The sequence below is a fragment of the Limulus polyphemus genome, unplaced genomic scaffold (assembly GCF_000517525.1).
Source record: "Limulus polyphemus unplaced genomic scaffold, Limulus_polyphemus-2.1.2 Scaffold172, whole genome shotgun sequence".
Classification (NCBI taxonomy): Eukaryota; Metazoa; Arthropoda; class Merostomata; order Xiphosura; family Limulidae; genus Limulus; species Limulus polyphemus.
Window position 1 is genome coordinate 78,215 of NW_013665782.1, and position 18,214 is coordinate 96,428.

Below are 18,214 nucleotides of genomic sequence, written 5' to 3' on the forward strand. Positions count from 1 at the left end.
ATGTGATTTTTTTCTGGTCATTTAATAGCTGTATGCTTCTTGTTGAAAGTAGTACCATTAACAGTTTACAGAAAGAACAAAAAAGAGCATCAGATCCCTGTTTTTATGTGGACAGGACTCTGAATTTTGGAATTTAACAATTTAAACGCTGTTGAGGCTATTGTTTAGGATGAAGTTGGAGTGTAGTAATGTGAGTACGTTACTATATCAATTCTCAATGCAACCGAGGCAATAATTATAGTGTTCCGCCTTTAGATAAAAATCTAAAGCAGGTTCCAGAACTCAACTGTAGAGAGTCCTGGCAGAAACTAAGCATTGCCATTACAATCCATCCTGGTAGTATGATATGAAGCATTATCTTGCATTGGAAAAAAATTATGGTCCAATTATATATCACAAAACTGGGTTCAATAACACACAGACTTTCTTTGAACAGACTGAAGATATCTAAATGTTCGTAAAAGCAATAACTTTTATTCATTCTGATGCTTTTTCTCACCATAAATGAACCGATATTCATACGACCATATTCAACAGTGTTATTCTGAGCGTATCGTGTCAACTCTACCTCAACAGACACGAACCTATCAATTCATGGTATGAACATGACTCATCTGGAAAGAGCACAGATGTTCAGAGGAAGTTTTGCCAATTCTGGTGATCTCTATAAAGTCCAAATCAGAAGTCTGATCAACTTCAAAGATGAACCATGCCTTTCCGACCTCAAGCCAGACACATGAAATATGTTCCTTATTGTTTAGTCACTGACAGTTACTTCAGCTGATGTCCTAAAGTCCATATTGAGTACATTGGTAATGGAGAGTGAGATTCCTAACGGTCATGGTGTGAAGATAATTATTATGTGGCGCATTTGACCATCTACGACCTTTTCTTAAGCTCTTTCAGAGTATATATATATATATATAGAGAGAGAGAGAGGAGACCAATTATCTAATATGTGTCCACAACGTTTTACTACAGACCAAAATTAACTGTCATTTGTCACCATGTTTGTTTGCGTTACAACATTTGAAAAGTTCTGACTAACTACACTTTCGTTAATAATCTCGGCTAGCCAGCAGCACCTAATGTTGTTACACAGTTGTAGGAAAAAATAAACATAATAGAAGTGATCACTTAAACAGTATGAAATTAAATCGGAAGACGAGATGAGGTTATTGTAGTTCCAGGGTAGGGCAGCATATGCAATACATTCTGAAACAGATGTATTTTCTCAAAACAGAACATATGGAATCTGCACACAAACTAATATCATACCGATTTTGTAATTCCATACACTTGTGATTTTCGAGGTCTGTATGAAATGTTTGCCCCTTTAATTTTTTCTTTTTGGGTGTGTGCGCGTTCACACTATAGATAATAAGTTCCGTATACATGTATGTTGTTTACTACAATTTCCATTCAGTACTTGATTGAAGTTTTAACAGAAATGATATTCTGTTATTTTACTGTTTGAAAACAGATTTTTAGACAGTTTGAAAATTGATACAGCTTTATATTCTCACTAAACAAGAAACAAATTGCTTAAGAATTTTTATTCATTAATTCTTACTGAAAATGTTTTTTGGGAGGAGGGCATTTTAAAAATCAGTATTGGCTTATGCTGTTGGTAGAAAAAGTTGTTATGGTCAGTTTGAAAACTTCATGAGTTACATACTTGTCCGAAATCTCTACGCAATTATTTACTATAGTTTGTTAAGAAAGTCATTTTCAACCAGTAAGTAACTAAAACAGAAGTTACAATTAGATAATATGGTATACATGTGTTTTAATTCAAAAATGTTTAAGGCTAAATCACACAACTAGCAACTTATTTGTTATGTTACAACAGGAAATGATCAAGCTCGTGGTAAATGTACCAAACAAGAAGACATAACAGTAGAATATAGCTAGCTAAGAAGAATATCGAATTTCGTAAATAAAAGAATATCAAATATCTATAGAATTTGTAGCTTCGACTAATAAAAAATGTTACTTTATTTTGGTGCGTTATTACAAACACACGTCCAGATCGAATTTCTACAACTTACTTGATACTTCAAAAGTTAATGAGTATAAGCTTAGTAATGATATAATAATAAAAACACTAAGTATTGTCTGTTCATTATAATATTTTGTTGGTTAAAATCTCATCGTGATTCATAACAGTTCGCCCCTTTCCAAAAAGGACATTCGCGTAGCAGAAGCTCGAAAACAAATAGAAGAAAAAATAGATCAGCTCAAGGAATGGCTTGAGAAAAAACTGGAAATTGCTCAAGAAAATAGAGAAAGAGTTTGTAAAGAATTGCAGCAAAAACTGCAGGAGCGTGTAAGATTTTTTATGTTGTTTTATGTTGAATTTATGTTAATGGTTCTTCTATTTTCATTTTACTCGGGTTTCCTCTTTATCCTTTTATCTGTCTTCGATTTATTTTTTTATCAACTAAGTTAGTGTCTAATAGCAGTTTATATGAAATAACCATGAAACTTAGTATTAATTAAAGCAAGTTTAAAACAGATTATTTGAAAATCGCTTACATCAATCAAAGTTGATTAGTTTGAAGGTTTATAAACGCAACGCTAAAATGCGGTGGGCACAACATAGATAGCCCGTTGTGTATTTTGCTCACAGGAAGAAATTCACTGGCGTTACTTGTAAAAGGGATTTGCATTGTTTTTTTATAGTACGAGCCAACAAGTGACCATTAATCGTTGGACATTTGGATATTGTGTAACCTTCCTAAGTTTTATCTGTTCTCGTCCGCACATCTAAGACTTCAATGTACTGACGGTTACAGTAGATCTTTAACCTAAGACAGCACACAGAAATGAACATTATTAAAACTACATTAAAATCGAGTTGTACCACTGACGGTTTGGGTTATCATCGTCGGCTTGCGTGTAAGCGTTTACTGGTATTCTTTTGCTTATTTATTCGAATTTTTACTCTGTCCACCAGTTAACTAGCTTTAACAATAAACTTTACGTTAATTGTTTCTTAGTTGTATGAATTTAATTTTCTCTGCTTTGTGCCTGAATTTTAGTCCTAAAAGAAGTGTATTATGTACGTTATATTAATAGGTTTTTTTTGTTTTATCTTAAAATTTTAATTTTCCTTAAAAAGCAAATAATGATAACAATCAGTGTTTGTGCAACAAAGACCAAATTGAACACAAGCTGTTGAAATCTCTGAGTCTAACACATCTTTCCTCTTTCAAAACTCATTTCAAATAAAGATAATCGTATCGTTTATGCTCATCATCCTAACTGCTGTTGCCTAGTAATATGAAAGTCGAAGAATCGATATAACAGTTTGATTGGCCTATATTACAATGGACGTATCCACTTCATTCTTCTCTATAATAAAATATCTACTTCACATTTTTTTACAAACTTGTCAAAGAATTATCAAAATAGTCTGTCATTTTAGTGATTACATATATATATGTTACAGATTACTTTTCAGTTTCACCAAAGATAAAAATTGAAAGGAGAATCCGTGATGTAGAGACCTAATGTTTTCTTTGATTGGCCGTATCAACTGCTATGGACTGCAGTTTCACCTATTGAAGGTTCATCAGGACAGTTTGGGTTGGCAAATCAAAGAAATGCAGTTAGGCCTCTTATAACGGTGATTTAAAACAATATTAATGGGTTTTAAGTCCTTTTCAAATTGGTGATTGAAAACGGATTTAAAACCCCGTTAATCTCATTTTAGTGTATAATCACTTAAGAATTATGAAAATGTAAAACCGAAAATTTTTAGGATTTTAGCTTCATTGAGCTGGCTAGTTTTATATAGGTTAGAGAATATTTTACTTATTTTTATCTTTTATGATAAATGTAAAGTAATCAACTAGTTCTGAAACAAATAGATGTGTACAAAAGCCATTTCCTTACAAAGGTTTCAATGAATTATGGTATTTAACAATTGCACAGGGTCCGATTAGAAATAAACGCAAAGATAAAACCGGATTAATCTCTTCAACTGACTTTAAAGTTTTAACCATAGGTTACACAACATGTACATTATCATTAAAAATAATATTTTTATCAAACAAAATATTCCTATCGTGAAGGATTATAACTTAAAGGCTAAGAGTTATTTTTATTACAACGTATGAAGGTAAAAGTTTCTGGAGCAGTATAGTTATGTTCGTAAAGCATTTTCCTCAATGAGTTATTGAGCACAATAGAAGCTAATTATTTTCATACCTCACTAATCATAGTACATTTCATTTAATATCAGTTTGTAAAGATACAAAGAGTGTATGTGCACTAAGAGTCAAAATACATATGTGTTTTAAAATATGCTCAACAGATGCCGCTAACATAAGCAATGGAAAATAATTCAATTAGGCTTAACAGAAAACCAATAGTTTTGATTAGCCAATATAACGTAGAAGTACTTCTTACATTTATGGATAAAGCTAAAATTGAACTGAATGTGTGGTCATGATAGCGTGCAGAAATACTTACAAATAACAAAGACGTATTTGTGCAGCTCAATGTATATTTTATTATATTGCAAAACATACAATGAAAATTGCCGAGGCGCCTGACATGCCCTAACTTTTTATTAATTTCGCTAGACAATTTGTGTGAAAACTTAAATATGAAATTGTATATAAAACTGAAAGCTCTTGAAAAATTGAATATTAGAACTACAATAATAATATCACATGTAGTCTGTTCTTGAACTTGTTACCTGTTGGTAAGCACTAACGTTAGAAACTCTGTTTTGAGACTTTGCTCAAAGGATGTCACTTTCTTTATTAGTGTGAAAGTCGCCCTGAGGAAATCAGATGTTGCCCATATAAAAATTTATGATTAAAATAGAACATTTTTAAGTGTAAATGTATTAATTGCAATGATAAATGCAAAGCTGTATCACTGGGGATCAAGTAGTGAGAATTCGATCTCAATGTGTAATAATGAATGTTGTGTTCTTCAAATATATACATTTTAGTAACCAGTTTCAGTTCGTTTAATATGTGAAATAGTTATATAAATAAATGTATCACTGCAAAATTTATGATTTAGTATTTTCAACCTGGACGAGATTTGATGCAACATGTGAGTTAAACGGGTAAGTCAGAGACTCCAAGAGCTTGTGCGTAACCACTTATAATTGGTGATAGAGGAAGAGCAGCTAGACAGCAGACCCATGTTGCAACGCGGGTATTTCTGAATCAAATACCTGGATTGACTGTCACGGTTAGAACGCCCGTAGAGCTGAAAGTGCGGAGTGTGTTCAATGGCATATCGCGGCTTGCATCTTTTACCCTTAGTTATAGAGCCTGACATACTACCCAGTAGGCCACGCCCAGTTCACAATCTTCATCAAACAGAATTTATAGCAGTTCATAAATTTTGTTAATTGTAAATAATACTGTGCTTGTAATAAGAATATTGTACACAAACAGTTAAGGGCTATAAAAATTAAGGCTAATTCATATTAACTTTATTTATTTTTATATTTTATTTTTTCAACATATGAGTGTTGAATAAACCGCATCTATTTTCCCCTCAAAGCTGCTAAACATACTTGGATCATTGTAAATCTAATCAGTATCTGTTTATAAATATGCTGTATATACTTGTTGTGAGGAGAGGAAAGTCACTACAACTCTAACTAAAAGTCCAGAGATACAGTTTTTAAGTAGATTTTTTATTTTTATTTTTGTTTAACTTTATTACAACGTTTCGACCACTCGTGTGGCCGTCATCAGGTAACTTTTGTTCGTGAACTAAAACCTATTTTAAATTAAAACACAGGTGTCACCCGATATATTTTCTAAATTGGAACAATTGCTCACGCAGTATTTCACACAGTAGACAATTAATGCTTCTTTTATATTTCTTATATTAATGTTGTTCTCATTGCATGCTATTTTAAAGTTCTTACTGTTAATTGGATGTTGGTTCGTTGTGCTGTGTTCGTAAATATGTAATTGTGATTGTTATGTTCTTTGATTCAAACTGTTATGTTGCGTCCAGTACTATCACATTGATACTTGTAGGTGTTTCCGCCGTTGACGTTGTCAGAATAAACCTTCCTTAGACGACTTTTGATTTTTGTGCTCGATTTATGAAAGAAAATCGACTAACCTACCGTGAAAGTTAAAAAAAAAGAACAATGACATTACAGAAAACATGTCATAATCTTAACAGTCACCAATGCACGTACCCCCTTTTTTTTGGTGCTCCGAAAAATCACAAAACCCGATTGACATCCGCCCCATCCTTTCCACTTATGACAACTATAACCATAAGCTTGCACGATTCTGATCAAACTGTCGCATAACGACAATCAATACAAGATTAAAGGTGTTCTAGATTTTCGAAGAATTCTCAAAAACCTCAACAATCATCACAAAATGTACATTTTTGACGTAGTCTCCATGTATACAATAATACCGAAAGATGAAGCAACAAACCTAGCTCTAGAAATGAAATAAAAAAATTCCGACAAATTACATTACAACCTGAGTTTGGAAATTTTGAAAGACTTGTTCCACTTTGCACTAAAAATATGTTTCAGCTGTTAAGACAAAACTTATGAACAAATAGGTGGCATAAGTATAGGCAGCCCTCTGTCACCTGGATTTCTGAATTGTTTATCAACAAAATATAAAGCCATGTCACCTGCACCTTCCAAGATGATGCATTTTGTGGATTTGAAAACAACATCCACCAACAGTCATTTCTACAACACGTAAACAACGTTCACTCTAGCATCAAATTCACTCGTGAAAAACAGAATGCAAACCAGATTTTACATTTGAAAAGGTTTTTCGTTATACAAAACTTGAAGATAGCTTTGATATACGGAAACATCTGTTAGCTAAGTTCTTGCACAGATCTTAAGATATAACGTTCATAAATAGAAACATCGGCTCATGTAGATACGTAGATCTTGAAAGTCGAGTTGTTCAAAACTTGAAAGTAGCGTTGATAACTGGACCAATTGTTGGTTGAAATGTCGCGAAGGAAATATCTGCTGAAGCTTTTCGTCAGACACTAATCATAGCAGAATCGTCTGGAAAATGATCTATAGGAAATAGTACAGCTTGATCTATGTATCTACATGAGCGGATGTTTACATTTATGAACGTTATATTTTAAGATCTGTGCAAGAACTCAGCTAACAGGTATTTCCGTATATCAAAGCTATCTTCAGGTTTTAAATTACATGAACATAACAACAGAAAAATACTTCAACGGTTTTAACACAAAAATCTTCCCTAAATCTGGTAACGATAACAACTATATAAAGTGGAGCTCAGCCCACTTAACTCAACAAAAAATAGGCACATTTTCTTACATTTACAACACAGCATTTAACATAAGCAGCAGCAGTAATTTGCAGCACGAGCTAAAATCAATATCTGATACATTTATTAACAAATGTCACTTCCCTAATATAAAAACAAATTGAATAAAAGAAGTAAAGAAAAGCAACATAATCTCTATGAAGGAAACAAAATGCACAAACTCAGACACACACACACTAGTATGTGTCTTACCATATCATGAGTATGTAACCAAAAACATCACAAACATTTGTAAACAAGCATACAAAAAATAATATAAACAGCGAAGTTACTTTTATTCAAAAACTGAGCACTAAAATCAAAAGTCATCTAAAGAAGGTTTATTCCGACAATTTCAACGATAGAAACATCTACAAGTATCAATACGATCGACGCGATAGCACTTACATAGGCGAAACGGGACGCAACATAACATAAAAATCCCTTTACACATTTACGAACACAGCACAACGAATCAACATCCAATTAACATTAACAGCTTTAACATATTATACAATGAGAAAAACATTAATAAAATAAAAATAAAAAAAGCATTAATTATTCGTTGAACTAAAACCTATTTTAAATTAAAACACAGGCATCACCCGATATATTTTCTAAATTGGAACAATTGCTCACGCAGTATTTCACACAACAGACGAGAGTTACCTGATGGCGGCCACACGAGTGGTCGAAACGTTGTAATAAAGTTAAACAAAAATGAAAATAAACAATCTACTCAATAGCTATATCTCTGGACTTCTTTACTGTACTTCTGTTCTGGACTTCTTTACTGTATATACGTTAAGAAGTTGGTATATTAAATAATTTACAAGATTCTGAATTTGGTGGGTTCAAAAATTAAATTTGTTGTGTTACAAAGTATACTTACGGATATTTTCATATGACGAATTTCAGCTTTTTTAACAAATGAACAAAGCATGTAGATTTTACATTTAATTAAAGAGAGGATTTTTATTTTTTTAGATGAATGTGTATAACAGAGTTTATTTTATTGTTTCTGTTTTTTTAGATGAATGTGTATAACATAGTTTATTTTATTGTTTCTGTTTTTTTAGATGAATGTGTATAACAGAGTTTATTTTATTGTTTCTGTTTTTTAGGTGCGACATGCCGAAGAGGTGCGACAAAGTAAACAAACAAACACCGTTTCGTCTGGCTAATGCATGTAATGACCAACTTTCTACTGTGCTTTTCTTATACAAAGTGCAAGTTTTTGGATGTAGAAGCATTTCCGAAGTCTCCTTTACAGTAGTTCCACAATGTAACCCATTAAATAGAAATAAGTGCAAAAGGTTTTAATATTTATACTAGTTTGCTCTATGTATTTAGATTACAAGCCACGTCACTTGTGAAACTTGTTTTGTGTTTATGTACACAAGTTGTTAATTATTCCCCCCACACACTGTTTCTGAATAAGGTCTGTGTAAGTTTTTCACATGAAAAGATATATATATATATAACTAATCTAGAATACAGCGTAAACTTATAAACGCCTAATGTGGGATTATACATGTAATACCGTACGATCTTTTACAAGTTAGAAGATTTTAGTTTAGGCAGCTATGAAACATACTTTTATATGTTTAAATGCATATAAGATGCATACTATTCATAACCTATCTAGTTGTAATGGTTTTGGCGATTCAAAGAGGCTTAATTTTTGCAGATGCTGCTTTCTTGCATATTTGAAGTGATAATTACCAAGTTCTTTCCAAGTGTGGTGTTTTGGTGCATTCAACGTCGATATAGTAAATTGTGATGTTGATGTTTTTGTTTTTTGCCAACTACATATTTTTATACAACTTCACGTTTACTTTCTGACCACATAACTTCTTAGTTGTAGTAGCATTTCTTCTATTTTTCTATTTCACATTTCATATACTAAATAAACTGTAGAAGTTTGGAATATTTGATTGGAGTTAAACTACAAACTTGAAAAGACGACTTTATCTATTTTTAATGTCAAAAATGAGGAAGAACTACCAAAGAGTTAAATATATGAAACCTGTTTTGTTTTATTTCTAATTTTTGAGTGAAGATTTCATTTTTAAACTAAATTATCAATCGTTTATAAATATAAGTTTATAAAACATTGATAAAAGCAACTTATTTTAGTGTAAAAGTTAGAATAACTATAGAATAAAGTACCAGAGACCTTATTTCAACCACAGAAAATAATGACTTGTGTCATGTGAAACAAACATACATTGACCATTTACAAAATTCTAACAGATATCGAGATGTTTTATTTTGTATACCAGTTAACGTATTTCACAGTAATATTAAAAATAATGTGCTAAATATAATGCAACTATGAAAAATATAAAAACAGTCATAAACTATTAACCCAGCGTACCATATATTTACACATGTTCTGTATGTTTGACTGAAAATTTACGTTAACTATGCTTGTTGAGCTTGTGCTGTATTAGTGTATTGTAATTCGAAATAAAATGCTTCTTTTAAACATTAAAGCGATATTAGTACTTCCATGTAAAGAAGGGACAGATCTTTAGTAACTCTCTGCGTATCCCTCCTATGAACAGAAGAAGGAGATATTAATTTTAAGTCTCAGAGTGTTACCCCCAACAGTACAAGCTGGTAACATCTAGGAACAACACAGTGCATGTTACATTGCAAACTAGAAAGGGTGATTCGAAGGCAGGTTTCTTGAGTCATAAACCCCCCACAGAAACAGTTTTGATATCATACGTTTTTGTTGCTGTGTAGCGAATCTTTCTCATCCAACGTTGCTATCAATACATTTTATAACACATTTCTTAGAAAGACTAATTATTATCAGTACTAAACTGTACAATTACATTATTCGTTAATACATTAACGAAGTAATCAGAAATCAAATGAACAAAAAATTATTTCTCAGAAGTTGGTATCAGATGAGTAAAATATCAGAGAACAGAAGCAAATATACATTTCACTGCTTAATTTTAACACAAAAGTCGTTATTTAAAATAAAACAAAATAGAAAACTCGTTTTACTATTAATGATGAGGTTCGGACCAACAGTTAAAGTCAGGCTATCTTTGGTGACACCAAACGTGAATTATTCCAAATTAATAGAAGATTGTAAAAATATCTATAGGGTTTAGTAATCTGTATCTACTCTGCTACAAATGATATAAATCACTCTAACAAGAAATACAAAACTGGTACTAAGGTAGTTAGAATATGTTAATTTGACTTAACTATTGTATTATGACCTCAATATTGCTATGGATCCTCCATATTGGATGATATTCACAGTGATGAAATAGGTTCTGACAACTCCAAATGACCCAATTATTTGTGTCAAGCGTATACTAACGATCAGATGGACCCTTAACCTGAGTGTATTCATGCAAAGTATGCAACTACTATCTGCGCTATATATATACATAAGAGGAAAGGCAGCAAGTCAACAGCACCAGCTATCAACTCTTGGACTTCTCAACCAAATAGTGTGATTTGAAAGTTACTCTTATAGTGCACCCATAGCCTCAAAGTGCAGAGCTGATTTTGAGTGGGACGTGAAACGTGGACCTTCAGATTCAGAGTATGGTACTTTAATCACTAAGTCACATGCGAACACTAGGTAGGTAACGTTTTTGTTTATAAAATTATTTACTAAAATATCTATCAAAATATCGGTGTTTCGTTTATTAGTCACATGATAATTATATTTTACTAGCCGATGTACCCGTTCAACAGACGAAGAAGATACAGGGGCCCAATGGGGGTGACATAGAAAGGTCAGATCTGAAAGTCGACACCCTTCTTATCTACATATCATGCCTCGGGAATCCTGAAGGTAAATTACACGTCTGGTGATAGTCGAACAAGCGGTTCGCGAGTTTTAACGGACACACACACACAGACTTGTCAAATAATTATTTATTATGTAATCATCTTACAAACCAAATTCACGGGATACCCACCTGGCAACTCCAGATAACCATTTCCTTGCAAATGGTTACATTTAGTTTTCCAAATCCAGGCAACTTGGACTTATCATTCCATTACATATGTTATAACCAATCAGAAATTTCTTATCTCATACGTAACAGCTAACGAATCAAAATTTGTTTTTAAAATTTTCTAAACTGATATTTTTTATCAATGTTGATATTTCCATGAACAGTTTATTCCTGGTTTTAATATATAATGAAACAAAAGACCCTTCAATGTTCTTCTGAAGTTTTATTACTACCTCATCTATTTAACTTCTCTGGCATGGTTATGCATATTTTGATTTATTTTGTCATTTCAAATAGCTTTTTAAACAAATTATCTTTGAATTCAGTTCCTTGATAATTCAATTTTTCTTTCAACGAAGTATTAAAGATACTAGAAGTACCGTACGTACTAGAAAATTAGCAAATAAATGACTGTTTGGCATTATTTATGAGGTTAGGCCCATCATTAGTATAAAACGTTACAGCACTGCTATCAGGAATTAGATTATTTTGACAAAAATAAAATAAAAAGTTGGGATTCACCTTCAAGATGACGACCTGTGATCGAAGCGAGATTGAAAATCTAATGGAAATAATGAAACAGTGGAAAAAAGATCCAGAAGAAAGAGACAAACAGTTAGAAGAAGATTAAGAATAAAGAGGCAGAAAATTACAGGATAAAAAGAAACAGACTTTTAAATGAGGAATTACAAGAATGAGATATTAGTTTTACAGTATAATCACAAACTGTTTCATTTTGATGGAAGACGAAATAGAAAATGTATGTATTTGTGTTGATAAAAGTCGTAGCAAATGTATGTATTTGTGTTGATAAAAGTCATAGAAAATGTATGTATTTGTGTTGATAAAAGTCATAGAAAATGCTCAGACTGAATATGAAAAGAGTAAAACATGTACAGAAGGACTATGACAACAAGATTGAAGAACTACAGAAGATTTTGTTGTTGTTGTCGTTTTCTTAGTTCAAAGCTATACAATGGGCTATATGCACTCTGTCCACTGCGGGGAATCGTAGCATTGTAACTCCGTAAACTTACTGCTGACCCATCAGGAGACACAGAAGATCTATAACAACAAAAATGAAGAATTGTGAAAGATTTATTATAACAGAATTGGGGAAGTACAGAAGGACGTCAACCACATACTAAAGAATATTACTCAGTATAAAATGTCCGGAAGCTGAATAGACAAATGTAAGGATCAAACCAGCCACATCATTCCCTGCACCTGTTTAAGGATTCCGAGTTCAAACATTACTAGTCTTCTAGGTTATTTTAATTTATACATATATGTTCTTGTTCGTCAAGATGTAATCTTAACTTCAGATGTTGAGCTTGGCTTGGTAATTAGGACTTTCATGTCGTCTCAAAAGTTTAGGAAATGATCCGAGTGGTAGAAAAACGCAACTTACACTAGAACAGATTGAATTATTTACTTGTATCTCTGTTACCTTAATAATTGATTACCGATCTAGTGAGTTTGAATACTCAATTTGTCTGTTACTTAGGGTTTTGTAAATTTTGAGACTGTGTTTGCAGTGAAAAACTAAAGGTAGAAGAAAGAGAGAAGTTAGTAAGTAAAATTTTTGTATTAGCGTCTACAGTGAACTTAGGCCTGAGAGTGAATGTTAGTTGAAATTGTAGAATTTATAGTCGAAGAAATAAAATGTTTTTGTTAACATTAAGTGTACTGAACTTTGCATTGTTTATTTTCATACTGAACAATCCAAAAGAACCTGCCCAACAATATAAATCGTGACACCAATATGTAGTCTTTTGTGTATTGATAAAATCTATTGTTCCGTTCAAAGACGTAATAAATATTTCAAATATTTCCTTGTATCTATAATTATCTTCGTTCCCACAAAATACATAAAACATGTTTTCATTTGCCCAAGAATTAGTTCCCAAGCTATTTCAGAAACAATGCAAAGTCTTAAATTGCAATTCATGAAACAAACAAACATTATATTACTTGAAAACTTTGTCATTTAGTGCAAATGAAAAAATATCAGTTTTTAAAGGCCAGTGATTCTCTCTCTCTGTAATAACCGTTTTTATTTGTATTCTTTCTGTCCCTGTCCTTTACAATCGTTGTCAGACACTGTCTTTCTTGCGGACAAATGTTATGATGTTCACTGCTTCAGTGACATTTTCAAATAAATCTTGACCTAGTACCCTGGATCACACACCTCAGGCTGAAGTTCCAGTTCTTTATCTGCCTGTTACTAGCTGTGCCCTTTTATTGAAGTGACAAATAGGATACTAAGTCACCTGGGCTAGACCCAGTTAAAACATTTACTGTATTCTATTTTTTGAATGCTGGCCATATTGCTTTTTTGAGCTAAAAGTCAATTTTGGTTTTTTGATGGGAACTTAAGTGCCACCAACAATTACAATTGTAGATTGGAAGTCTTGTTTGAAGTTTTTTATCCAATCAAGTCACGATCTGGCCACAAATCTAGATCATTCCATCGTTTTTCCACCAAGTTTAAACAAGTGACGAAAATATGAGTTATAGTGTACTCTGAAACTTCGAAGAATTTCCCAAGTACACAAAGATTACGTTATTTTCTCTCTCAGTTTCGTCAGTGTAAGAATCAGATGGATTTTCACAGTCAGCTTCTCAACATTACTGTAAAGTTAATTAAGATCGTAAACTACATGGTCAAGGGAATGAAGCACCACTTCATGTGCTGCCTAGTTGTTGAGTCCTTTAAAAATTAGGTCAAATATGGATCGTCAGTGATGTTTTCAATTCAAAGTGTTGCTTTCGTCTTTGTTCGAGTTGAAGTGCTAAAAGTTTCTTTCGTAACCATTTGGGTTGAAACAGACAATGACTGCAAGCTATCATTTGCATTCTAGCAGCAGTTCTACGAGTTCATTTGTCTTCTAGTGGCCTACCAATATGATGCTGTGTTATATAATTGTTCTTTCATTGCATTAGTAGTTACAAAATTTTCAGTACTTTGTGTATCAATCTTCTTTTGTTGCAGTGTCCAATTCAATTTATCTGGAACTATTCCAGGTTTCTGCCACCTTACATGTGGTTGTAAGCCTGTAAGATAACAGAACATATATGACCATGATAGTTGAATATTACAGATATAGGGGGTAAAAAATAACAGATTCATGTTAGGATGTTTACAACTTGATTTTGTTTGAGGAAACAATATCTTTATTATAACATTTGTCAAATTTGTAGATTAAGAACATGAATTCAGACCTGGTGCTAAGAATTTATAGGTCTATTAAAGTTAATGCATTATAATTTTTAAGAGTCTGAGTCACCCAGAGATAGGTTAATTAATCTTCAAGACTAGTATTGGTGAGAGGCAGATCTTTGACATCTGATGTCATAAAGATCAAGTAACGTAACATCCGGTTGACATTAAGGTGATGACCTCCACTGGATGCAGTTATATCGTATGATGTCATTCGTAATTGATATTCATAATTATATATTACTTTATTCATAATACATATTCATTAAAAAAAAAAAACTTCTAGCAATAGATCACATTGGATGACATCATTGATAATAGTTTAAATTATTAATATTCTCTGGTTCCAGAGCATTTCCTGACACAACTCATCATAAGTGGTTGTGCAAAGAAATTTTCGTAAATCACAGAGTTAGATTCGCTCAATGTATTTATACCAGCTTGCCAATACTGTTCTTACTTCTGTTATAATATCACCAACTCGAACCTGTAAATAAATATCAAACTGTCTTCCGTAAGTCTCCTTTCGTTTTCACTAACTGATTTTGTATTACAATGCATATCTTGAGAGTCTTCAACATTCTCAGGACTGTTACTTTCTTTGGAATTATAATAATTCTTACCATCATTAGTAGCATCTTTTTCTTTCGGATTCGTTTTCTCGTCAAATATATATATATATATTTCATCAATCTTTTCAGAGACTCATGACTAGTATGAGTTACAATAATCATATTCATGAACTAGTCAAGACTATTGTTAGTTACTCATAAAATATTCTACATCAATCCTAAACAATTCGGGATTTATACATTAAGTACCACTCAAACAATGTTAAATATTATTTTATTTTATTTCAAGTTTAAAACTATCATGTTTTGACCAACAGGGAGCCCTTCTAACAGTTTGGTTTGGTTTGTTTGGAAGTTCACTAAAAGCTATACGAGGGCTATCTGCACTAGCCGTCCCTAATCTAGCAGTGAAATACTAATGGGACTACCCACCGCCAACTCTTGGGCTACTATTTCACTAACGAATAGAAATGGTATTGTTTTCTTTCTTTAACTGGTGCTTTCTGAAAAAATAAATTCTGCGAAACTAGCCATACCTTTCCTAGAACAAAAATTCTTTACGTATAAGCCACTGTTTTGGGCTCAAGATTATAGAAGATTTTTAGTTTCTTCAAATATCATTGTATATCTATGTGCATACAATGGTTCCCAAGATATTAATTCTTAAACATACTTTCATGAAAATAATTTGATATGCAGTCACCCTACTCAAGCCATAATTATGTTTTGTTTAGAAATGTAAAATGTCTGGTTAATAGGATATGTTTATAAGAAATTAATAATGTTCATGTATACAAAGTTGAAATTTCCATATTTTTCCTTTGTTCCTCACAAGCCCTTCTCCCTAAGATCTACCGGAAATTGTGTTACTTGCTAACCATATAAGAAGTAAAATAATTTTCTTTCATCATGTTAAATGGATTGTGCATAATCCAATTTACGGGCTAATAATAAAAACCAGTACAACAATCTTTAAAATGGAAACAGTTAATAATTTTTATAGGGTATGAACAGAAAGACATGAGCATATTATTGACCAGAATTTAATAAATAAATACACATCAGTAACATTGCAGCTATCAAGAGTGGTTTACAATAAATGACATTAAATTTTGCCGCTTTAAAAATTATTTAGGTAAAAGAATTATTAAATCCTTAAACCATTTGTGTGTTTATAGTTCAATTTTTGAAATCATTATTTCCGGTGATTATTCAAATAAGGAAAAAACAACGAGGCATGAAATAATATTATTTTTATATTAAATAAAATGTTTGTGGGATAGAGTATGTAGTATGCAGAACAAGTACTTTCTGGAAAGGAGAAAATATAATAAAATCTATAGCTTATTTACATATCGGAATGCTTTTTCTGAATATCAGTAACGATGCAGTAACATTGCCCTATTAATTTAGTCAAGCCAAGCCAACATTAACTGGTACACTACTGATCGAAACGCTGATGCTTAAGAACAACAGAGATGCTAATAAGTCGCCTATTCTTGATTGTGTTCTTTGTGTGGCGAAGCAAAAGAACATACAGACACCAGTTAAAGCATCATAGCAATGTAGCGCCCTCTATACCAAACTATTTATACTTTTATGACAAATTAACACTTATTTGAATTTTTGTCTACGTAAAGTAAGTATTTAATATTCATGATATTACAAATTTACAAAAACGTACCAGCACTTATAAAATTAAATCCTCAATAACCTCAATAGATACTAATTGCATACCTTGCTATGTGGAAGGTAATAATTGTTAATTGAACTGATTAAGTACTCGTGAATTTAAATTAAAAGCCAAAAATCCATAAAAAGTGAAAATGTGCTCTATTTCAGAGGGATTTTTTGTCCCCTTCTTGGTCAAAAATCCTGAAACAAAATAGCCCAAGTACACCGTCGGACAGTTTCTAGTTACCATACCAAAAATTACGGTAATTGAACTAGCACACTCTAAGTGATGGGTGCTAACATGCACACAATGTACCACCTAAACTTATAATAAGATTCCTATCTACTATTATACTTACGCCTAATATTTACAATAGTTCTTCTGCTTAGTACACATAATATTATATATGTTTAGATTATAGTGCAAAGTTTACGATTTTTCTACATTAAACGTACTTAATTTCTTCTGCGTGTATCTAATTTTAGAGGGCATGATGTTATATCATTGTTTAGTTTTCTTAACATGCGCCACATATATATAGTTATATGCTGCCACGACCTTTATTAATTTACACTCACTGAGAACATCCGTTATAGGAAGCGAAAATTGTATAATGGACAATGTTAAATAATGTTCACCTTCTTTTTTTTACTTTTGTTCATGTTTTCAGATGCGCTAAAATGCTTAGATTCATACTTGCTATTTTCAAACTGCACAACAACTTATGTAACACATGGAATAAACGGTTGTTAAAACCCTTTAAGTACGGGCTCGGACCGTTGGACCGACCTCATAACCATTTTGTGCTTGTTATAGTTTTATGCTATAACTTTTAAATTAGTAAGCCTGTGTTAACGAAATTTGGCAGATTATCAGTTAACATTACAATGCTTTCATACGCAAAATATAATTTTTTATTAATTCTTAAGGTTTGTTAAGCTATGTTTTTCTCATGCTTTTTTTCTTCTTCTTTTCATATGTTACCTATCCAACATGCAAAGTAATTTTCATTTTCAGATTAAACATATTTTTGTATATCAGAAAAGTTTTAAATTTCACGGGCGAAATCTCTATAATGTCCAGATAGTTATCAAACGTTTCATAAAGAAAAACTTTATATTTTATCTGTTATTTTCACTACGAATCTCCACGGGTTCTATAGATTTGACCGATCTCGTAACCAACATAAGAAATTAGGAAATAAACAGTATTCAGTGACATATATTAGGTCGTCAAGAAATTAATGTCGCTATTTTTAGATGAAAAAACCTAAAAAACCTATATATTCTTATCTATGATGATTTTCCATCTTACAACCCCGCCCGGCATGGCCAGGTGGTTAAGGCACTCGACTCGCAATCTGAGGGTCGCGGTTCGAATCCCTGTCACACCAAACATGCTCGCCCTTTCAGCCGTGGGGGCGTTATAAC

At 32.2% G+C, this 18,214-nt stretch overlaps 1 protein-coding gene across 1 annotated transcript in view; it reads left to right on the forward strand.

The window, feature by feature from the left end:
• The window catches only part of LOC106478015 (stathmin-2-like), a 29,481-nt gene extending 19,667 nt beyond the window's left edge, over positions 1-9,814 (forward strand). Inside the window, exon 4 of the mRNA XM_013938518.2 lies at positions 8,441-9,814. Coding sequence (XP_013793972.1) covers positions 8,441-8,500 — 60 coding nt within the window. The 3' untranslated portion in view covers positions 8,501-9,814. The remainder of the gene's footprint in view (positions 1-8,440) is intronic.
• The last annotated feature ends 8,400 nt before the right edge of the window (positions 9,815-18,214 follow it).